This window comes from Cryptomeria japonica, chromosome 5 (assembly GCF_030272615.1).
Source record: "Cryptomeria japonica chromosome 5, Sugi_1.0, whole genome shotgun sequence".
NCBI classification, from domain to species: domain Eukaryota; kingdom Viridiplantae; phylum Streptophyta; class Pinopsida; order Cupressales; family Cupressaceae; genus Cryptomeria; species Cryptomeria japonica.
In genome coordinates, this window is record NC_081409.1 from 274,870,595 (window position 1) to 274,894,689 (window position 24,095).

Here is a 24,095-nt window from a genome sequence, read left to right on the forward strand (position 1 = left end):
TGTTATGTAATCCAACGGTCATACTTGAACCGACTTGTTTGTAATCTCTATGAGAGAATTAGGTTTTTGTTGTGTTACCAACCTAGTGATTTGTTTATAAGGTCGATGAGTTGTTTTGTTTCAGAGTTGGCAAATTTCTGGTTGAGTGTGTGGTTTCCAAACCGGATGATGTATCTGCAGTTTGTGTAAAGGCAGATGGGAGCTTGAAAAGGATATGAACAAGCAAGTGTAGTGCTATTCAAACAGATCAACAAACTCTTGTTGTTTTCTAACAATTACAATAGTTAAAATCCCCTAACCGGGTAAGCTCTAACAAGCTTAGTGTTATTCAAATCCTCTAACTGGGTGGTCCATTAGTTTGGATTTCAAATCCTCTATCGAGGTTACTCCTCACAGGGTATTGCTTCTAATAGGGCATTATAGTCAATCCCTTAACCGAGTGGTCCCTAACATGATTTGTTCTTAACAAGACTTTTTGTAAATCTTTAACAGGCTTGGCTCCTAACAGGGCGTACTTCAGAAGAGTTCAGAATACTTTTGGGTATTCATCTGCACCGTGGTTTTTCCCATTTGGGTTTCCACGTCAAAAATACTGTGTCAAGTGGTGAATGTTTTTGTGGTTATGTTTACTATGGTTGAATTGCTTAACTGCTTAATCCACTTTGATATATTATGATAACCGACAACAATATGAAATAAGGTTTTACTTATGTTAGTAAAGTATTTGGATGTTTGTGAGTTTCAAGTTGTTTACTATTAATCTGCTATAATAGTCAACTGGTTAAACTTGACAGTGTATTGCATTTGTAGTTCAGTGGTTTAACTTGTCAGTTTAGATTTTACTTTGAGAGGTTGATTTTGAGATTGGTGAAAGTTATTATCAGTTTTCTATCTATGGATTCACCCCCCCCCCTCCCCCTCTCTCAGTAGTTGACTGGATCCTTATTCTTTCATCATACCATCATACACATATACTCATGTCAAGCAATAGTGGAAATAGCCTCACTATGCTTAGTATACTTTCATCCAAGGATAGGGATAAACACTTCTACCCATGGAACCATGAATAGGGACTAACACATCTATCCAAAGTCTTACATAAATTTTGGATAGGGATAAACACATCTATCCAACAACAAGGTTATGAATAGGGACACACACATATGCTCAGAACAATTATGATTGGGGACAAACACATCCAATCATAATCACCAATTTGTGTGACTGGGGACAAACACTTCCAATCACTTCACTACCTCATGAATGTGGAAAAACACATCCATTCACTAACAACTAAGAAATATGATTGGGGACATACACATCCAACCATAATATAAAATGTTTGAGAACCAAGTCCTCGTTGTCGCATATGTAGCCACCATTATAGATCATTACCACTATGATCACAAATGATATGAGACAGTTGTCGTTTCCACTTGAAAATCGATCTTGGCTTTAGTAATTTTGGCACAAGTTGTTTTGTCACTAAAACAATTTTGTAACCTTGTCGCTAGTGACTCACAAAAGGTTGTTGAGTGTCCTCCAGCCTCCAGTGCCTCAAACCTCCAATTGATTTTATTTAGAGAAGATATTCCTCCTCACTATCTTCGTTGGAGGATTTTCAGTAGCCATCCCATGAAGGTATTATTCATCATCATCTATAGCCAGTGCTTTATCTATATTTAGCTTGCCATCAAGAAGATCCTTGGCACCTGGAGTGCAATTCATAACAATGTGTCCCTTCTTCTTGCAATAGTAGCACATGATTCTATTCTTGAAGAAATGACTTCCATTTGATGTGGAAGATCTACATTTGGAGGAATGATTAGGCATATTCTTTCCATACATTGTAGTTTCCTCTATAGTTGATTCAGTTTTTTGACTCCTTCATCAATTAAAGTAGATATTATTTCCTCTAGGATAACATCTACTTTGTTTAATGTGAAGACAATGTTTTCATAACTAGGAGGCATGTTATTTAACAAAATAGCTTTTGAATCATCATCATCTACTTTAGCCTTTATCCCATCTAGTTGATTCGATAGAGAGCAAAACATACTAATATGTTGAACAATGTTGTCACCTTCCATCATTTTTAGCCCAAACAATTTCTTCTTTAGATGCATCTTTATACTTGATGCTTTTGATCCAAACAAGAGATTCAAATTACCCCACACTTCCTTTGATGTCTTTGATAAGTCAATGTGATGCAGGTACACATCTGAAAGTCCAAGACCAATTAGAGCTATTGGCCTTCTATCCTTTGCAATCCATTTTTCCTATTTAATTCAAGGTTTGCCAACTCGTATATATTTGAGGGCCTCTATTCATGCCTACTACAGAACTTGGAAGGTCATAATAATAATAATAATAATAATAATAATAATAATAATAATAATAATAATAATAATAATAATAATAATAATAATAATAATAAAAATTTTCCTCTGATACTTCATTGTTCTACCATGAACAAGCATGATTCTTCATGAAACAAATATGTTTTCCTTGATTGTGTTCTAGTGTTAATATTATGGAAATTTAAGTGAGGATAAAAGGTTGGTTGACAACCTAGAAGGTGTATTCTATATGTTGTTTATTAGGAATTGATATAATTGTAACTAGTCATTAAGGCTTTAATTTGCAGGTGGGGAAGAAAATGAAGATTGGTGAACTAAAATTAACAACAACAATATCTTTTTCTTTTCTCACAATTGTTAGCACTTTAAATTTATATTATTGTGCAAGTCATCTAATAGGTGATTGTTGACATATTCATGTTATCATGTGAGTTGCTCAAGGCAGGTTGGTTTAGAGTGAAAGTGAGGGTTGTACATTAGGTTGGTTCTTTAAGAAATTTTGAAGTTTTTTGTAAGTTGGCTAGCTAATAAATTATTTTTATTTGATTTTTAATTAAGTTATAACAATTAAAAATATTCTAAGTCAATGATATATTTAAATAATTTAGGTAAGTTTTATTTTTAAAGTAAAATTAAAGCCAAGGAGATTGGTTTTTTAAAATTTAAAATATCATTAAATTTTTTAAAAGAAAATATTTTTTAAAGAGTATTATTTAGATTAAACAATCAATTGGAGCACTACAACAAATCATGAATCTACGAAATCATCCTAGAATCATATGCATGTTTAAAATTTGTTATCCTTAATCATTTACATGATTGTAAAGTCAATCTTTTTTAGGGGTTAATCTAGAATATGTATCATAGCAATTCAACAACCCTTTAAAGCTACTTAAAAATATCATCAATTTTTAGAGTAGAGTAGATAAAAGCAATCGGGGAACTATGAACAAGGAGCACACATCATACCAGATCAAATCCAAGGTCAAAGATTAGATTTATGTTCATAAAAGTGACCCAAACTCGTGGACTTGACCTCCACAAAGTGCACAAACTATTCAAAATATGAGGTGAAGTATAGACAAAAGACTTACCATTTCAAGCCCTAAGACAATCTAAATTTTTGAAGATTAAGAAGTTTATTCAACATCCTCATTCCTAAATCTAAATACCTTAACCTTCTCATTTAACTTTACAAATAACAATTTAATATTTTAATATTCTAATATATATACCTTCAACTCTACTATCTAAATTAATTTATGTATTTATTATTAATATTGATAATTAATCTAAATGATGCTCTTTTAAAAAAATATTTTCTTTTACAAAATTAAATAATATACTTTAAATTAAAAAACCAATCTCCTTACCTTTATTTATACTTAAAAATGAAACTTACCTAAATTATTTAAATATATCATTGATTCAATATATTTTTAATTATTATAACTTAATTAATAAAAAATAAATAAATAATTTTTTAACTTACCAACTTTAAAAAACTATAGAATTTCTTCTTTAAAAAAATCAAACCAAATGGATAATTCTCACTTTCACTCTAAACCAACCTGCCTTGCACGACTCACATAACTTAGCTAAATTATTTAAATATATCATTGATTTAGTATGCTTTTAATTGATAATAAGTTAATTAAAAACCAAATAAATGATTTATAAACCGACCAACTTATAAAAACTAGAGAATTTCTTAAGAAATGAATCTAAAATACAACCCTCACTTTGACTCCAAACCAACCTGCCTTGGGCAACTCACAAAATAACATTATATGTCAGCAATCACCTGCCCAGGTGACTGACACAATAATATTAATTTAATGTGTTAACAATTGTGAGAAAAGAAAAAGATATTTTTATTAATTTCAGTTCACCAATCATGATCTTCCTCCCTATCTAGGGCAAATTAAAGCCTTGATGACCAGTTCCATTTATATCCATTCCTTAAAAACAGCATATAGAATATACCTTGTAGGTAGACGACCAACCTTTTGTCCTCACTTGAATTTTCAGAATATAAACACCCAGAATACAATCTAGGAAAGCATATTTGTTTCATGAAGAATCATGATAATGAAGTATCAGCGGAAAATTCTATTGCAGGCTCTTGTACTAAACTTGATTTTTTTCAGTTTTACTTCTTTAGGCCTGGAATTTGGCAAACACAAGCACAAAATCCATGGACCCATCAAAACAATTGTGGTGTTGGTCATGGAAAACAGGTCATTTGATCACATGTTAGGATGGCTGAAGGCCATGAACAATGAAATAGATGGCGTTACTGGCAATGAATACAATCCTGTGTCAATCAAGGACGAAAATTCTCCAAAAGTATATTTTTCCAATGATGCAGAATTTGTGGACCCTGATCCAGGCCATTCTTTTCAGGCCATAAGGGAACAGATTTTTGGGTCTGAGAACACCTCAGCAAATCCAGCACCTATGAATGGATTTGCCCAACAAGCAGAGAACACGAGCCTGGGCATGTCAAAGCAGGTTATGAGCGGTTTTAGGCCTGATGTTCTTCCTGTTTACAAAACACTCGCTTCTGAATTTGCAGTTTTTGATAGGTGGTTTTCCGCTGTACCCACCTCAACACAACCCAATAGATTCTATGTCCATTCTGCAACTTCTCATGGCGCCTCTAGCAATGTTAAGAGAGACCTAGTTAGGGGCTTCCCTCAAAAGACCATTTTTGATTCATTAGATGAATCAGGGCTATCCTTTGGGATTTATTACCAGAACATCCCTGCGACTCTTTTTTTCAACCAACTTAGAAGGCTTAAGAATGCTGTTAAGTTTCATGAATTTGACTTGTCCTTCAAGTTGCATGCCAAATTGGGTGTCCTTCCTAATTATGTGGTGATTGAGCAGAGATATTTTAATGTGAATATTTTCCCTGCCAATGATGATCACCCTTCCCATGATGTAACAGTGGGGCAGAAGTTTGTAAAGGAGGTGTATGAAACCCTTAGGGCTAGTCCTCAGTGGGATGAAATGATGTTTTTGATTACCTATGATGAACACGGGGGATTTTATGACCATGTTCCTACTCCTGTCTCCAATGTGCCCAATCCTGATGGCGTAAATGGGCCTGAACCATTCTACTTTGAATTTGATAGGCTTGGAGTTAGAGTACCCACACTTCTGATATCTCCTTGGATTGAAAAGGGCACAGGTATGTCTTTTCCTTTCGCTTCTTTTTGTCTAAAATGCTTTTATACAAAGCTGCCTACAATATGACATGCTTTGAAGATGCCGGAAAATCTATTGTTGTTTTAAAAATTCTTTTTTTCTTTCTATTTGGAATAGCTCTGTCGGGTGTCCTTTCTTATATTTTTTTTGTTGGATGAAGTCTTTTGTTCAATTCTAGTGTAATTTATGTAATATGGGAATCTGGTATTGGCAATTGGGTTTACATAGAAGTGAATCTCTGGATTGTATAATTGAAGATACTTTTTACTCAAAATTACCTGGAGGCTGAAACTGAAGGAGAAACCATAAACATTGATTTTCTACCAAACTCTGGAAATGAAATGGCGAGTAAGTCTGCTCAATTAATATGAAATGTCAAGAGAAAACTTAAAAGTGCACACGATTTTCTATATTTTTTCATAAAAATATCACGAAAATTCTTGCACTCTCTGGGAACGTCCTTTGTGTTTCCATGACATTTACGAGTATGACCCTGTGATTCTGGTTATTTTCCATTTTTGGTTTTGTTTCAGTTTTGCATATGGAAAAAGAAGGACCCCTTACAATAATTCCTGCAACTTAAGTTTTTTCCTGTATATTTTTTATTTATAGTTTGTTAGGCTCGAGGTTGCAGTCCACAAAGACTCTGATGCAGTAGGAAGGGGTTCCAATTAAGGACTGCTTGATCCTTGCAGCCCAAGTAGATTCTTTCAAGAAAAATAACACAATTTGATTATCCATGTAAATGCAAAAATCGAGGATGTCAACTGAACTGCCTCTATGACCGTGGGAGGCATGAAGGAGAGATTTATAAGAAACTTTAAATGGTATACAGATATCTGACAACATTCAATTTGAATCCTGTTGACAGAGCTTCAATAATATGTTTTCCAATCTCTCCTCATCAAATCTAGAATGTATGCCCTTGAATGCTTGATGATAACTCTTAGCGGATTGTTTTCAAAGGTGATGTGAGAATCCTTTCCACCACAACAGGGACGTTTCCACACTGCCCTTCTTTACAGACCCAGTATCATGTTGTGCCTGGAAAACAAATAGATAAGGTCCCTATGCAAAGCTGCAAGCCTCTTTATTTATTTATTTAGTTTTCCCTTTAAAGTATGGACATGGGTTGTATTTAAAAGAGATCCCCTCATCTACGATGAGCATAACAAGTCAAATGCAGAACAGGGTGAAAGGACATGTTTTGCAGCATTAAGTACAGTAATAACTCGGCCAGAAGTATTGCGTGTAAAATCTGAAGGTGGATCCTTCATCTATTTTAAAAAACCAGAAAAAATATGCCTTAAGTTCCTCCTAAATAAGTTTTTGTCTTCAGTTCGTTGATGTTGCTTTTACTACTGCTATTGTAATTGTTATCTATATCATGTGGATTGCCATGAAACAGGGGATGCTCCTGCATCAGACACATGATAAGAATTTTGAGTTAATGAAGTCTCAGGATTATGGTGCAACAGCAATCATTCTCGGACTCTTGAGTTCATAGCTTAGTTACTTAGAAATCTGTGTGTGTGTGTGTATTAAATAATATTTGTATGTATGTATGTATAAGTATAATCAGTTATCGTTTCTTTGATCTGGATTGCCATGCAACTGGGGATGCAGAAATTTTGAGTTCATAAATGCTCAGGACTATGGCTCAAAAAACAAGTGTACTGGCACTCTTGAGTTCATAACTCGGTGTGAAATATCAAATATCTACCAGGGGGTGCACACTTTTATAGAAAACCATGGAGGAATTCCCCAGCTAGGCAAGCAACAAAAGCTTATTATTTTTACCTTTGCCTAACCTGCAATTGGGTGTTAGCTTGATCCGAGTGTATATGCAATTTATGAGATCTTTTACTAGGACTTTAAAGGGCAAAATATCCACAAGATTGGAATGTAGGGCTTGCTAAGTGTCTTTTATTTACCTCCCACTGGCGGTGTTATGAATAAGTTTTTGAGCTGTTCTTGGGTCTCTTACTATACAAATCAGGGATTTCAATTGCATCCCATGATGATGTTTGTGTAGAGATTCTGAACATATGAATTTGATGAACAAACTTCCAGCATAAATTGTCCAAGTCATTGTTGTTAGCTTAAATTTCTATATAATCTTTTATGGGAACAGGACCTGGAACCTGATGTACCAGAGCTATGATTGGTATTAGTATTTTTATTACTTTGCAGAACTAAATCCATATTTTCTTGCATTGGGAGAGTGACCGGCACATTTTGTTGTCCCTTGAAAACATAAGAGTTCACTTGCTCTGTTATCTAAATTTTGGCAGAATGCAGATGCATGGGAATAATCTGTCTGATCCATAGCACAATTTTATGTTGAGATTCATGCATCAAAGTATAGATGAATAACCTTCAAATGCCAGATTGTATGTATGCTGTCAAGAGTCAAGACCATAGACCAGAATACTTTGGTGTAATATTGCTGATAATACAGCCTACATTCCCAGTCTCTCCAGGCTCTCCACAAATAACCTTTAAATGACAGATTTTATGTATGCTGTCAAGACCATAGACCATAAAGCTTTGGTGTAATATTGATGAAAATACAGCTTACATTCCCAGTCTCTCCAGGCTTCCCACAATTTCTTGGTGGTAGTTGTTTTGAAATTTTCTGGGTATGCTGGGGCAACATTGAGCATTTGCTGGACTTTCTGGGCAAACATTTTCACACTTAGAACAGAAACTCAGATTCTTGACCTATACAGAATGATTTAGAATCTAGATCATAAGATTATTTATTTAAATCCTCTCTTGTTGTGGTCCTGGTTGGCTTCTCAAGTTCTGTGATTTATGTATGTAATTCAGACAACACAGACAGATGTGATTTGTGTATTTAGTTCCAGATACATCACCTGCCCTTTGGGGCCATCTCAAATGTTTCAGGGATGCAGGTTGAACATCTCACTTGTCCCCATTTTTTATTGTATTTGAATCTCGTGTATCCAAGATTCCAAAATGCTTCTGTGTCTTTTTGGTGTCCCAAAGACACTCTGGGATGTCTTGAACCCTTGGGACATTGCACGATGCCCCCAATCTGCTGAAAACACTCCAGGGGCACCCAGATATTACCCATGTCAATAATTGTTGAAAAATTAAGAAAAAGAAAAATTATAAAATTAAAGAACAAAAAAGGGAGTATTTTAATCTGTATTTACATGACCATTGATAAAATATTAAATGTGACCATTGATAAAATATCAAGAATATTTTCATAGTCCAATTCTGTATTTGCATTTCTGGTTTCAGTGTTTAATGGAAACTTTGAACGCTATTTTCACTGGTCAATTTTGATTGTCCGATGCCATATATCCAATGTTGTTTAAAGTTCAACTCTATAGAATGTTTAATGATTTTCAAGAGTTTAATTATGCTATAAACTATAAAGTACATTTTTAAATTTTTTTACTTGTATTTTTTATTTGTATGTGCATGTGTACACCCACATACATTTTTATTTGCCATCCTCACACAATCTGAGGAAAAAAATGTTATCCTGGAAATGCCTCCCCCTATTCCACTGTTTCAGAAACTTGGAGAAGCATAAGTTATTTGCAACTGTAACATGGTTTAATTCTATTGGGAGAAAATAAAATGCCCATCTTTAATTCAAGAAATGGAGATTTGGGATATTGGAATCACATCGAGAATAATTGGTCTGAAGTCTTCACTTTGGCAAGTAACAGAATAATAAAATGCAAATATCAATTAGGTGGAGCATTTCATATTAAAGATTCAGTATTTGCCTCTAAACCAATTTTGGACCCAACGCTAACAAATATGCCCCGGAGCTGTTGCATTTACTAGCATATATGTTTGTGAATATTTTGTTAATTCCTATTGCATCATCAGTGCTTTGCCTATATCTACCAAGGATGTTACAAGAGTTGTGGACAAGGACAAAGTTCTGTCTTCATGGAAGAATGGGAAAGACAATTTAATTTAGCTATTTCATCTGACTTGGCAGAAATGATGAGCTTAGTTGTGCAAGATATATATGTAATAGTAATTTGAATTTCTGGTCATTCAGCCAAAGGTTGATGATTTCTTTGTTTTTCTTTGCAGTAATCCATGAGCCAGATGGCCCTACTCCAGATTCACATTTTGAGCATTCATCTTTGCCTGCAACAGTGAAGAAGCTTTTCAATCTTAAATCAGATTTTTTAACAAAAAGAGATGCTTGGGCTGGCAGTTTTGAAAGCTATTTTTATATTAGAGATACTCCACGGACAGATTGCCCAGGTTTGGGCTTCTTTGCATCGTCTATTTTCTTTGATTAAGGATTGAATGAGTTTATTATAATTTGTTACTTTGTCTGATTTGCCAGTGATATATTTTAAAGTTTTGCTCATCTAGACTTATGATTAGAATTTCCACTTTTACAGCATTACTAAACATCCATGAAATATTCTTGCAAGTATTCAATATTTAACAGTCATTAAATATTTGTTAATTTGATGATGACAATAACATACATGGCAAAGCAAATTGGAATAAAAGAAGACACACAAGATGCCAAGACCTGGCAAATCACCATGCAAGGATATTGAACAATCTGGAGCATAGAAACAAGTTGGAGAACTGAGCATTTGTATCTCCTGAGATAAAAGTAGTAAAATTCATTTAATATCAAGCAGACCCTTAATCTATAAGTTATGAGGGTCAAATCCCAAGCACAAGAGCTCATTAGATGGTTGGAAATAGCTTGAGTGGGCTTAGTTGTACCAATGGTACAAAGCGGGTGTCTAAATTGGCTGGCTTGGGATAGAGACAAATAGACATTTTAGCCTCCTAGTGGAGGGATCAGCTATTTTCATTCTTTATTGCAGATGTCTCGACTAACAACTTGTTTCTCCTATACAACTAAAATTGCTTCTTCAAATTTAGTGCATTTTGCTGGACTTATTTTTGTATCATATTAACTCTTTTGAAGTAAATCATTTTTATTTCCTTGTATAGGATATATGACCTTTATTTGGGTCTTATGAGAACATGGCTTGGAATTTTCATTTTATATCTGACAGTTGTGCTTCTGAAGCCAAAACATGGGATTGTTTATGAGACATTTTTCTTTGCTTGATCTATTCTCTTGTGAATTTTCTAACTGCTAACTGAAATAACAACTGCAATTATGATGTATGTGACACCTCTTCACCCCTTTACATGTTCAAAGACACAAATTATTCTCTAATACAGGCTGGTTGAAATTGCCGATTTGCCCAGTGATCTTCTGTTTCTACATTTTTATAAATTAGGAAATGTTCACTATTTATATTTTTTCATTTTCAAAACAACTTGTGTCATCTGTCTCATGAGAACATTGGGACAAGTTCTCTTGATGGCATATATTTGAACATGTGGTCATCCATCCTAGTTGTGCTTGAGTTGTGAGTTGCTGTAAGTAGGAAAGTAGGATGACAGGCATAGGCAAGAGGAAAGGTGCGAGAAACAACTAGAGGAATTTTTTTTTGAATACGACCAAATAGAGCATGGTTTTCTACTTTTCACATTAGATAAAACATTTCCTAACTTCCCTATTATAAATTGCACAAATTTTTCCCGTACTTCTATACTTGTTATCTTGCATTTGTAAAATGCTATACATTTTAGTACTTCTGATCTCACTTGTACTGTAACTACAATATTATGTATGTTAGATTCTTAAATGGCATTAGTTCTTCTTGGAGTAGTTTTTTGGTTTTTCTAAGCCCCAAGTTCTCAGTTCAGGGTGCTGATTACTTATGTTGCCATTAATCTTTGTAGAATAGTTCACATCAGACTTAAGTTATGATGATGACCTGAGCACTGTAATACCCTACTAAGGTAGGATTCTTAAGATAAGCAGTTGGGGTTATGATGATGACCTGAGCACTGTAATACCTTACTAAGGTAGGATTCTTAAGATAAGCAGTTGGGATGCTTTCATTTCGTTTAACTTTAAGCAATTGTTCGATTTTCATGTGGTTTATTTGTTTTTAGGCATTTATACTAAGTTGTTCAACTTGTTTCTAACTTTTTGTGTGTCTGTACTGCAGCCTCACAATATTTGAGTGGGGCAGAATCTCTTGACTAAAAGAATCATTTTATATATGTTGACTCCTTGATGATAAAAAAATCTTGGGGAGATTCTCCAGGGGCCTATCTGGAAGAGTAGGATTAGGAGCCCAAAGTTTGTTGTGTAATACTTTTTACTAGTTTATATAGTTTTGTTATCAAGTCTGGATAATCCTTTGGAATAGCCATGGCATGGAGCTCAAGTTACACAAAGAGAGCTTAAATATCATTATGCAGCCTAAGAAAACTTACAAGAAATAGTGTTGATAATTCTATAAATACAAGCCTCCATATTCACCATAAATTTCTGATGGAAGGAATCACATTGGATAGAAATGCATGTCTGAAAATCCTTCCCCTTCTTCAGCACTCTTATGCATAGACATGTTACGGATTGTCAGAATTAGCAGTTCCTAATATAATGTTCTTTCATAATTCGCTTGTGTATAGTCGTTGATTTGACAAATGCAGAACTCTTTTGTTGCCTCTATGTCCTCTAGATGTAGAAGACACAACTTGTTTCTCTTAGGGAATGATGAAATCTAGTTAAACTAGTTTACATTTTATCAGGCGTTTGCATGGGTTTGTTATCTTTCATAGAAAATTTATAGTGAATAATGAGTCTGTTAAACAAAAGGATGAATTGGACAAAAATGCAACCAGAAAGTTTGGAAGTGCTCAAGGAAAAAGTTAAGGATGGGTCGGTTCTGACCATTTTTAATCTTGTAAAGAAATCATAACCTAAAAAGAGGGTATTGGAGTGAACGTAGATGTTTTTGGCAAACAATGGTAGCTGATTTTTTATGATGTGCAATTAAATTTTGGACTTGGAAGTCGTTTCCTTTCAGCTGTCAAATGCAATTAAAAGTTGGATGCAGGAGCATGTTAGGTGCTATTTGTTCTTATGTTTCTGATGCTAAAGGGTTTTTTATTAACATCTTTGTATTCACCCATATCACATCCAAGGTTTTCTAAAAGACATCATATATTGCACCTGCATCACTATCCATGCAATCCTCACTTATGAAATTTTATTAAAATAAACCAATGCTTTATATTAGGCATGTATCTGTTCAGAGGAATGTATCAGCACGATGCTTCTCAATAGCCAATTTTAATGGCAAAACTAAAGTTTTACATGTTACAAAATATTTCATTCAAATTGAGAATGTTACTGAATTGGTGCTGGTAGGAAACCTGGTGTTCAAAACTATGCATAGCTCATATTTGGCAGGTAGAAGTCACTTTACTGGGATTGATCTCCTTAAAAGGATTAAGAAGTCCATGAACAATCCCTGGGTCCAATAAGAAGTCATGATCTTGTTAAAACATTGATAAAACAATGTCTGTTAAGAGGATATAAGTATGCATGTGAATTAGAACTAGCCCGGATCTCTTAAACAAGAAAATATCACTCATTCTATCTTAACATGCATTTAATACATAAGAGAACTCTCTAAAAATTCTCATGTAATGTGCAGTCTTCCTCCTCTATAGTAGAAATTTTTGTGTAGTTATCATTTGTCACCAGAGTTTATTGATATGGGACATGGCAGCTTGTTTTGGTACACATTTCTCTTGAACTTCTTGTCATAACTGCATCCTATCACAAAATAACATCATCTTGAGGTTTATATCTATCCTTTGACCATTTAAAATGGCTGTTTAGGTAGCTTCCATGATCGACCCATTTCACATGCAAAAAGTTGAAATTTATAAGTTATACTCTCTGTCTATATCTCATTGTGATTGAATGTTGATGATATTATATGGTCTAGTTACCATTACTTTTTTTCATGCTAATATATGTTGAATTGTAATGCTTTATAATTACATGATGATGGCCTATGATGAATGATAATGGCTTATTACGGAATCATATTATGTGATGATTGGATGAAGAGATAGCAGTAGTAACCAACTGAACACAAGCCCTAGAGTGATCTTGTAGAGTAGTTGCTGTCAAATCTATGGTATGGACTATGGAGAATGTTGAGGATGTTGGTGTGTGCCTGCTTATATGACATAAAGCTTTCTTGTGAATGTAAATACTAACCTTTGTATGATTCATGCTGGTCACGAATTTCCTTTCTGGTGATAGGTCCTCTCCCTTGTGACCATAATGGACATGGTAGGCTGTTGCATATCGGTGCTGAGCATAGTTGCATTTATGGCCACCTTAAAGTAACTCTTAACGGGATTGTCTCCCTCTACAAATAGAGATGCATAGGTTTCCTTCACATTTGTGACTTGATTTAATTTATTGTACAGTCTTATATGTGTGTATTGCATAACTAAATCATTTGGAAATTTAACAATGATTACATGATTAGAGTGAAGAAACCATGTGGTCTTAGAGAGATAGAGTGATTCACTTTTTTGACTCTTTCAAAATAGGAAACCCATGGATCAAAGGTTTGATAAATCTTGTTGTAATCCCCAGGAATGTGCTTGAGACCAACCATAGGGGAAGACGTTATTCGTGTCCTATATAATGATTAGGATTATACACGATAATTAAAGTAATTATAATACACCTTTATAGTTTCCTTGTATTGACTCCATAAGTTACCTGTGCAATAATAGAGGAGAGAAAGAAGTGCAAGTAGAAGCTCCAGGCTGAGTCTCTAGGGTGTTTCAAATATCCAAATCTTTTTTTATATCCCTTCATGCTTGAAATCTTCATGAATTGGGGAGGTTATTCTTTTCTAGATAGATGCTAGTTGTCTACTTTGCTGTGAGCATGCATTTGACACAGCTTGTGTATGGAAACAATGACTCTCAAAACACTTTTGAACTAGGTTGCTAAATAATTTATTGCACATCTTTAAACATTTTATTTTTTTGGGGGTTTTTTAAAGATTTTATACTTACATTTTGAAAATCTGGCATGCTTGGAGATGGATATTGCAGCAAAGTTTATAATTAGGCACAAGATATTCTTCCTGGCATGTAACTTTATAGCTATATGAATAAATTTTATATGGATAATTTTATTAGTTTAATAGTGACAAAACAGTTTTAATGACAAATCAGGTAAAAATGAGAGAAACAAAAATAAAGAAGGGTCTCAGATGGCAATAGAACAGACATCTGAATCAATATTTTATCTTGAAACCAATGTATTTGTGTTTTCAGTCTTCTGATATTGATTTGAAAGTACACTGGTATAAAGATGTTGAAGTGGGGGTAGCACACAATAAATTAAACAAGTGGCTGCAGCAACTTTCCAGAATCCATATAGCACTAACTGAAGACTGAACATGGTAAAAATTACCTTCTTATCCATTGAGGCTTTAATAATCTTCTCTCATTCCTGATCCTATGGCTCTTGGGATCTATTGTGGCTTTCATTTACCATGATGAGAGTTGCAAAGGCCCTATTTCCTACTGCCCAATAAGATATGGGCTTAAATTTTACTAGAGACGAGTTTTTGTAACTCCATATGAGAAATTGTCTTCATCCTTTGGATTATATGGTTGGGCATTTTCTCCTCTAGGAATTATTAGATTATGTGCTTGGACTTGTTGAATTCTTTTTCTTATCATGCGTTTCTCTGTCACAGATATGAATTTTGTTTTAAGAGATGAATCTCAGCAAACCTTGATATCATCAAACCATGATTTCTCAAGGACAACTTTCCTAAACATAAAATAGCCGAACTTGGAAATTCTGGAGTTACTTACACGTATCTAGCTTGAACATGCAGATGTTCATTTAGTAGACTTATTAAGCTATTACATAACCTACCTACTTAGGTAGGTAGTGAATGAACGACAAAAATATGAGTGAATTCTGATCACATTCAAAGTTCTCTAGCTTTATTAATTACAAGTAAACAAATTGATTCATAACTTGACCTGTAGCTGAAGTACTCTGCTAGATACCACGTTGCTAGTAAATGATGGGGATAGAAATCTTCCAGTATAGAATTTGAATAAAATTTTAGGAAATTGACTCCATAAATTTGGTCATTAAAACACTACTTTGGAGTCAAGTGTCTTGATGCCACTCTGTCATTGGTTTTCTTTTATTTTAGCATCGTTGATAATCTCTTGGTGGCACTGATCTCTCTTTGTTCTTGAACCATAATTTTCTTACATAAAAAGCTACTACTTTCCTTGATTGCTAAATATTTTACGCTGTCAAATACTGTGCAGAAACACTTCCTGAACCAGTAAAGTCATCAAGGCCTGTTCCAATAGATGAAGATAAGAAGATTACAGAGTTCCAGGAGGAGCTTGTTATACTCGCTTCACAGTTGAATGGGGATTGTTTACTCAAAAGCTACACTGATATTGGCAAAACAATGACAGTGAAACAAGCAAATAGTTATGTACGGGATGCAGTTGCTCGTTTTCTGGAAGCTGGAAGGATGGCCTTGAAGACTGGGGCCAATGATTCAGCCATTATTCAAATGAGACCTTCCTTAACAAGCAGGAAAGTGGGATCAGTTGCCTCTAAGCTGTCTCAATCTTCTTGACTCAAACCCAAATTATGATTTGAGTCATTGAAGATTTAGAAGAGTATTTTCTTTGGTTTATTGTGTTACTAAGATGCAATAAACGATCTGAAATACCCAGTGCCTAATTTGTAATTATCAAATACTGCTACTTTGGCTATAGTTATCCCTGAAATAGTGTACATATATTTCTGTTTGTAATATTTATCTTACATCAACGCTACACTTATTCAATGAAATTAGGCATTAAATTTGAACGATTTAATGCTGGAATAGTGACATTTATGATTGGATATACAGAAAAAAAAGTATCATTCTCTTTACAATAGTAGAGGTCCCTACCCCTAATGCCATATACTGGGGGCCCTAGCCTTTATCGTATAATGGAGTACTTTTGTAATGGCTACACAACCATGAACACCTACTGCTACTTCTATCCGCAACCTCTATAGTGGTGGTTGTGGCTGTGGAGGTAGGGGTGGTCAATCTGAACAGGTTGCCCAGTGAATCAATTGTGGACCCTGGGCCCTATCTTTCGAATGGGGCACCTGTTGGGGTGAGATTTGGCCCTATGTGATGCATTGTACGTTGCACCTGATGCAGGAGATCTAAATTGTCTGTCTAGAGAAAATTTTCTTTGCTTTGTTATATGAAAGTATGAAATTAACTTTGTGCTCTTTATGTTTCCAGCTTACAATGTGCAGTTCATAGAAGCTGTGTCCTTTCAGGCTTAGCTTATTGTTAGTTATTCCATTCAGGTATGCCATACAAATGTATATATGTCATATAACACCCACATATGCATTTAATGAAAAAATTGAAACCTCTTCTGGTTTGTGTAGTTAATAATATCTTCATTGATGAAAATACTTGTAAAAAGAATTGTTGGTATGCCTACAAAACTCAGTTTTGGTGCCACTTTTAGTCAGATGTGTCGTCATTTGATCCTCAAATTTGTGTCTATGCTAAGTATTGGTGATCTTCGCAGTCAGATTACAAGTGGTTTTGTTGTGTTCTATACTTCAACTAATGCTTCCTTCAGGGTAATGGTGATCACCGTGAGTTTGATAGAGCAGATGATGATGTCACAGAAGATCAACAACACATAAGAGCAGCATGCAGGCCAGATATCAGATAATTTTTCAGTCATCTTTCAAATTAATATAAAATAAGCAGAAAGGTGCTTTGGTTGGAGAGGAAATGCCATGAAGTGCACCTAAGGATGAATTAGAACAAACTTCAAAGTGCACAAATGTAGTGGCAATGCCACATGTTTTTTCTGCAAGTTCAAGGTAAGTTAGCAATCAAGTTACTGGAGTGCATTCAGTATGAAAAAGAATTGAAATCAAAGCATGGTGCACCTTTTTGGTGGTTGAACCCTCTTCAATCAATGCCCAAGGAAGAAACTGGGCAAACTATTAAGTAATCTGGTCCCGGCATAAATGAGGTTTAGAATATAAGATGGAGGTGCACTTTGTCATGGCAAAAGCCATCCAAAACCCCACCAAAATGATTGCAAACAACTTATGAAAGTGTGGCAAACGACTTATGATAGCATGGCAATATTTAAGGGCAAATTTCAAGTTTATAAAGCACACTTTTTGAGTAGCTCCACCACTGACATTTTCTGCTTAAGAGGTCAAAAGTTGGCTAAAGGATTAGTAAATTCTACCAAAGGTGAAATAGGGAATATAAAGCCTAAGGCTGGTGCACTTTATCATGGCAAAAGCTATCCAAAACTCCACCTAGCACATAAAATCTTGGCTAATACCTTAGTGAACTTTGCCGCCCAGCCGTAGAAGGTCTTAAGACTTTAAATATGGTATGACTAGGCAATTTGATGGGCAAAGCCCTCTTATTTGTCTGCCCAAAATGTGGCAAAATGCTTATGAAAATGTGCCAGCCAGTTAAAGGGGAAATGAAGTTAGACTTTGGCATACTTTCAATTGGAAAAAGTCCCTAAAAGTTCTACTAAACAGTTGACAAAATGGCAATATGATAGGTCATTTGCGCCAGCTAGTAAGGAGGAGAAATAACAAGCTATATGGGTGCACGTTTCATGGGGCTCAACCACTAATATATTCCACTTCACTTCAAACATGGCAATAACTTGGCACATTTCTGCTTGGGTACTTTAGAAAATCCTGAGAACACACACTTAGAGAAGGCAAAGCCATCTGATATCTCCTTTAAGCACACAAATCAAGTGGTTTACCCACCAAAAATCTGTGCCTAAGTTGAAGGTTGGACTAAGTTACGAGTAGGGCATGCTTTCCTTGTGGGTTTGCCACTTTAATATTTCACCCAGTCAAACACGACTCAAGGCTTTAATGATGTGTGCCATATTGTGTATAGTCAGTTTCAAGAAAAAAACTGCAGATTAAAGCATATGTCAGCACCTATACGAAGGCAATCCAGTGTTTAAACTCTACAATCATTCCTCTCAATTGTTAACTGCAGAAATAATGGCCGTCCAGCCATATTTTTGTAAATTTGTGATGGTGTTTTCAGTGTATTTGAAAGGATTTCCAAGGCTTACAGCAGTTTTGAAGAGGCTTCAACATCTTTCATTCTTCTTGCCGTTGTGCAGTCTTGAACGTTTTTTTCACCTCTTCCAAGTGGCTATCTTTTTCCTTTCTAGCAGTCTGAGTATTTAATTTTCACTTATCAAAATATTGGGACAAGCAATGAAGAGTAATTCATCTTTCAATCTTTGAGTTATGGTTCTGGAAGTTTCAATCGAACTGTTTCCAAAGTAGGGTTTCAAGTTTGGAGAATTGGCATTGCTGACAAGTGTTGACGGATTCCATATAGCTAGGCTTTTAGAAGCTCTGGAAGGTTCATATATTTCAGCAAGATCCTCAAGCAGATTGTAGAGGTTTGAAGTAGGGCTTTAATTTCAAGTCATCAGATTACATTGATGAAGTTGTTACCATAAGAGGTTAAGGTTTTAGTGATCTTCAAAAAGCTCACTAGTTTGAGTGTGAAAAATTGTTTCGAGTTGCTTTACGGGCATTCATGTGCCACATGCTATTTCTAGTGCGCACTGCATTGGGTATTTGTCAAATACAACAGCAGTTATTTTCGGGCAATGGATGGCAACCTATTATTAGGCCTCTGCATTTTATTAATTGTTTTAGAATTAGGTGTGCTTTAAAGTATCTTTATTTCTGTAGATAGGGATAGAACCACTTTAAAGTAATTTTTTTTGGGATTTTATATTGTTATTTCATAGGCTATATAAGCTGATTGCAAGTCTCTGCTGCAGAAAATTGTGTTAAGTCTTGTGTATTTGTAAATTCATTAATTAAATTGAATTAACTTTGTCAAGCTCTGTATTGATGTTCGCTCTTCACAAAGTAGTGCTTCACTCGTCAATTTATTTTTTAGAGTCATGTCATTTTCATCTATTTAATTCTCTTGCGTTGATGTGGATCTGTTGGGCTCTATATTAACTAGTAGTAAGTGAGTAAAATTCAAGTTGCAAATAGAATCATTCTTCCCACACAATACTCTTCATGCTAGGCGCTACACAATAAAAGGTTATATAGATTTGAATAAAATCATTCATACATTTTTTTGGATCAATTGGGATGGTTTTAAAGCAATATCTTGGTTGCATTGTGTACAACTGACTAGTAAAGGTGGATTGGGACTTATAGACCCTGAGACATAAGGGATATGTTTTGCTGCTAAGTGGATAACCATAGCTGTTTTAGGAGAGGAACTTTGGAATTTTTGGTGCTACACTGAATTAATCTTGCTTTTTTGAAAGGAAAATGGTAAGTTGATGAAGTGGTTGGACAAGATCCTTCTCAATCATCTCTTTCAAATTAAAGCGTCACCTCCCTAACAATCTATATGAAGGCATGGTAGCAAGTTAGTCAGTTCATGAAGTGGAAAGTTTATCCTTTGCAATATGGTTTCAGTTTTGCCACATCATTCTTTTGGTCAATAAACATGTTAAAGACCAATGACAACATTTTACTATCAGCTTTCCTAGGCAAGCTTAGTTTATGTTCAAAAAAGTGGTTCATCAATGTGGCAACATTTGGGATCTCATTGCTCTGAACTAGGATCCATTGCAAGTATCTAAAGGTCATTTCGGATTGAACAATAAGTCTAAATGGTTTCTTATCTTTGTGCAGTCCTTGGTGCTTGTGGAAGAAACAAAGAAATTATGTACTCCTGTTTCATGCATTTTTTTTAGAGTGGCTATGGCAGTCCAAATATTGTTCCACTCTTTTTCTTTTAAAGAAAATTTGTCTCCTCCCTCATATGATAGCGAATTAATGTCAAAACCAAAAACGGAGATGCAGATTTATGGAGAAATATTGGATCAAATTGAGTGCACAAATATGGAGATCTAAAGCTGATGCTAATGCTTTGATTTTGGCCCAGAAAATCCTACATTAGCTGTCTGTGGATGACATATTAAAATGTATGATGGTTTGGATGGTCAAATGCCCAATTTGTCAGCTAAATGAAAATATGAAACATATATTTTGGGAAAGTCCATTTGTTAAAAAGCAATGGAATGCTATTTTCAGAAGTTTGCTTTGTCATATTTGGGCATCATTTGAATGGGGAAGATGACTTATTAGGTGTGGATTTGCATTTAAGTGTGGTGGCAGATACTGTTAAGACATGCTATCTTATTGCATATAAGAAAAATTACATGCTTAGCGATGTTCTCAAGATCTGATATTAACAATGATACATAAATTCTATGCTTTACTCTGATGGCTTTTTTTGGAATGCTTTTCCATTTTCATAGTTGCAAGGTGTGTTAAAAGAAGAATTTGAAGACTGACTTTCAGCTCAAACAAATTAAATTACAAGTTTCTTAGCTACAAACAAATAATATTCTGTGCTCAATGCAAACGGCAAAGACTTACTCACTTCGCTGGATGAAAGTTTCTTTGCATTCAAAATGCTCCTTCAGTCATCTTTATCTCAGTGGTTGGCTCAAAATGGTAGTTGCAGAGAGATAGTCTTTATGGAGATGGTTTGATTATGAAGAGTTGTTCATATTTGTTCCTTTCTTCTTATTGCACCTATATGGTGGTTGCTGTTTGAAGCCATTCGGTAGTAAGTTTTTCTATCATATATATTGGGGTGGTTTTTGTACAACTTTTCTCACAGAATTTGGTGGACTGGTTTATTTGGCTGGGGCAGCCTTGTTTATACTCAGCTCTTGTCGTCTGTTGATGCCTCCTTATGACTATTTTTACTACCGTCTATATTATGGTTTGAGTTTCTACAATCTCACTACTTTATAGTGAGCTACATATATTTTTGGTATATCTGCATCGTTCAATACAACAAAAAGGTTGTCCAATGAGTTTTCATTCAAATAGCATTTTATCAAATTGTAAAGATATTTTTTCGTCTAGTCTAGGCTAATCCAATAACCTGTATATATATAAGCAAAATTTAACTTAGATTAGTTAATAATATGTTGGGATTGATAACAATACATAGGCTCTCATTTAAGAAGCATTTTTTTATCTAAAGATTATGCATTTTGAGACGTTTTGGGATCACAAATGGTAAATGATTGTTTGATATTTGGTTGGAATCAATACCCTTTTTTTCTGTGTAGGGATAGAGTTTGGAGATTGGGATTGAGTCTAAACTTGACTTAGTAGATGGCAAAATTCTTTTCTTCATTTTGCTTGAATTATTTTAGTTTCTTTTGATATTTGGAATGTCAATTGAATTTATAAATACCTCGATAGGGTTGCTATTATGTCTCAATGAAAAAAAGTTCTAGGTCAGCCCACAAAAATGTGTAAATGTTTTGTAAACATCACTTTTACAATCATGCATACTCTTTTAGGAATGACTTTGTAGATCTAGATTCATTTTACTATTCCATTCGAAGTGTGTAATACGAATGATGTGGGAATATAGCTCTCAAATCTTGAATGTTCAACATGAATGTATTGAATGCCTTTAAACACAAGGATATAACAATAAGTTTTGCAAAACTGTGTAAAGTCAGCCCTTGGCAAAAGGTTATAGGTAGGAGCTAGCTAAAATTTGAAATTTACATTTTAAATTTTAAAGTTGAAAGAGTCAAGTTTAGGGGTCAATTTGACTTCATGAATGCAGACTTGACCTAGGACAAAAAAATGAGGCATATCAAGGTAGGGAATGTGTAGATGGAAGCATGGGTGTAATAAATATGCAAATATGATGGAAGTATGAGAATATGTCAACATATGGTTGGGATAGGGGATACATGTATAGGGATATGTGTAATGGAGGGGTAGGTGATCGAGTATGTTGGTGCATCAAACTAACTTAGCATTTCTGGAAGAAAAAATATTGATAATTAGTTCCAAGGAAATAAAGTCAAGTTAGGCAACCAAATGAAATTCATTATTGAGTCATAGTTGATTACTAAGGAAGGTGTTCCCAAAGATTTTATAGGGTGATTAAAGAGATGGAAATAATTTTCTTGCATGACTTAGCGAGAGATTGAAAGGTAAGTTGAAGATAGGCCAACTTATCAACCACCCCATATGCAACATGTATATGAGGGGAAAGAAAAACAATTTGTGGAGATTGATTCTCCACCACTATAAAGCTCTCCTGCACTTGCAATGTATCCAAAGCAACCCTCCAAATGAATGAAACTAGAGCAACCAAGATTGGATGATTATTCCATGGCAGAAGGAGATGAAGAATTAGAAACAATGGGAGAAAGTAATGTTCATGATGAATAGGAAGTGTCATCCTTGCCTTCACCTTCAAGAGTGGAAGCTTCCTTAAGTCTAAAAATAGAATATATGTGCATAGAGAAGTAAGCAGGGATGACATGAGATATCATAACTTAAACTTCTGCATAATTTCTTGTTGATGATGAGTTTGTTAAAACTTCTAAGTCTAAATGTTTTGTAATGAGGGTAAAAGGAAAAGAGTTTGCAGAAAGGTTAGAGATAGCAAAGATGGGTGTGGATCCCTCCATGTAGGAAGAAGTTACTGCCAGAGTGTTGAAAGAAATCAATTTTGACACACAACATATCACTCTTGAAGAGGGTAAAAAGATGGTAAGAGAAAGTGGTTTACTCCTCCCTGAAATGGGATATTGCTTCTACCTTGGCTTAGATGCAATAAGAAGACAAAATGATGAATTCTTCACATTAGATGAGGAAGTAGGAAAAGTAATCAATGGGTCAAGGATTAGCCCAAAATCAAATACCTTGACTATCTGGGCAATGGCCCCAAGCACCAATAAGCCACACATGGCAAAAGTCACACAAGAAATGAGAGGGAGCTTAATTGTCAAAAGAATATCAAATACATTAGCCCCACAAACCACAACACTAGCAGTTCATATTGCAATGCTTAGTTAAGCTACCACAAAAAGTCTACAAGAGAGATTTGATAAATTGCAGGAGGATCACATAAAATTGACTAAGGCGCATAATGAGAAAATGATAGAAAGTGCTCCTTCCACTTTAGCCTTAGAACCTCCAAGTCATCCATCTTCAATTGCCTATATAGAGATTCATTAATTCAAAACTAAAATGAAAAGGAAAATTGAAGATCTAGAAGAGCAACTATTGGAAGCAAATAGAAGTGCTTAAAAGTAGGCATTAACTGCCATTGAAAAATCCTTAGCCATAGAGTAAAAAAAGGCTATCGCTAGATCAAAGGATACTTATGCAAATTTCAAAGGACTTTGAACAACTCACAGAAGGTGTGGGGAAAATACTCCAATTCTCAAGCCAATAGCTGAAAGATGGGGATCAAGAAGTAGCACTTTGACACTAATGAGAAGAATTGCACATTATGATCTTGATATTCCTCCAAGGCTCAAGCCTATAGAGCAGTTGGCTTTATTGGTGATGGAGGAGAATACATTTTTGCAAAAGTTTGAGCAACCTGTGAAAATGAAATTAAAAAATGTTTGAAATTATTTAGCTTAGGGTTGTTCCCAATTTTTTTGATGCATAGGGAGAAATAAAAG

At 34.8% G+C, this 24,095-nt stretch overlaps 1 protein-coding gene across 1 annotated transcript; it reads left to right on the plus strand.

The window, feature by feature from the left end:
- The first annotated feature begins 4,343 nt into the window (after positions 1-4,343).
- On the plus strand, positions 4,344-16,379 carry LOC131039597 (non-specific phospholipase C1). Its single transcript, XM_057972388.2, has 3 exons — positions 4,344-5,556; positions 9,663-9,839; positions 15,813-16,379. The coding sequence occupies exons 1-3, from the start codon at positions 4,446-4,448 to the stop codon at positions 16,133-16,135; spliced, it is 1,611 nt and encodes a 536-aa protein (XP_057828371.2). The 5' UTR covers positions 4,344-4,445; the 3' UTR covers positions 16,136-16,379.
- Positions 16,380-24,095: the final 7,716 nt, after the last annotated feature.

What these genes read in the sequence shown, in the direction of transcription:
- LOC131039597 (XM_057972388.2), top strand. Translation starts at nt 4,446, where the DNA reads ATGATAATGAAGTATCAGCGGAAAATTCTATTGCAGGCTCTTGTACTA. An exon ending in TTGGATTGAAAAGGGCACAG is followed by an intron (nt 5,557 to 9,662) that starts GTATGTCTTTTC and finishes TTTTCTTTGCAG; the next exon opens with TAATCCATGAGCCAGATGGC. An exon ending in TCCACGGACAGATTGCCCAG is followed by an intron (nt 9,840 to 15,812) that starts GTTTGGGCTTCT and finishes AATACTGTGCAG; the next exon opens with AAACACTTCCTGAACCAGTA.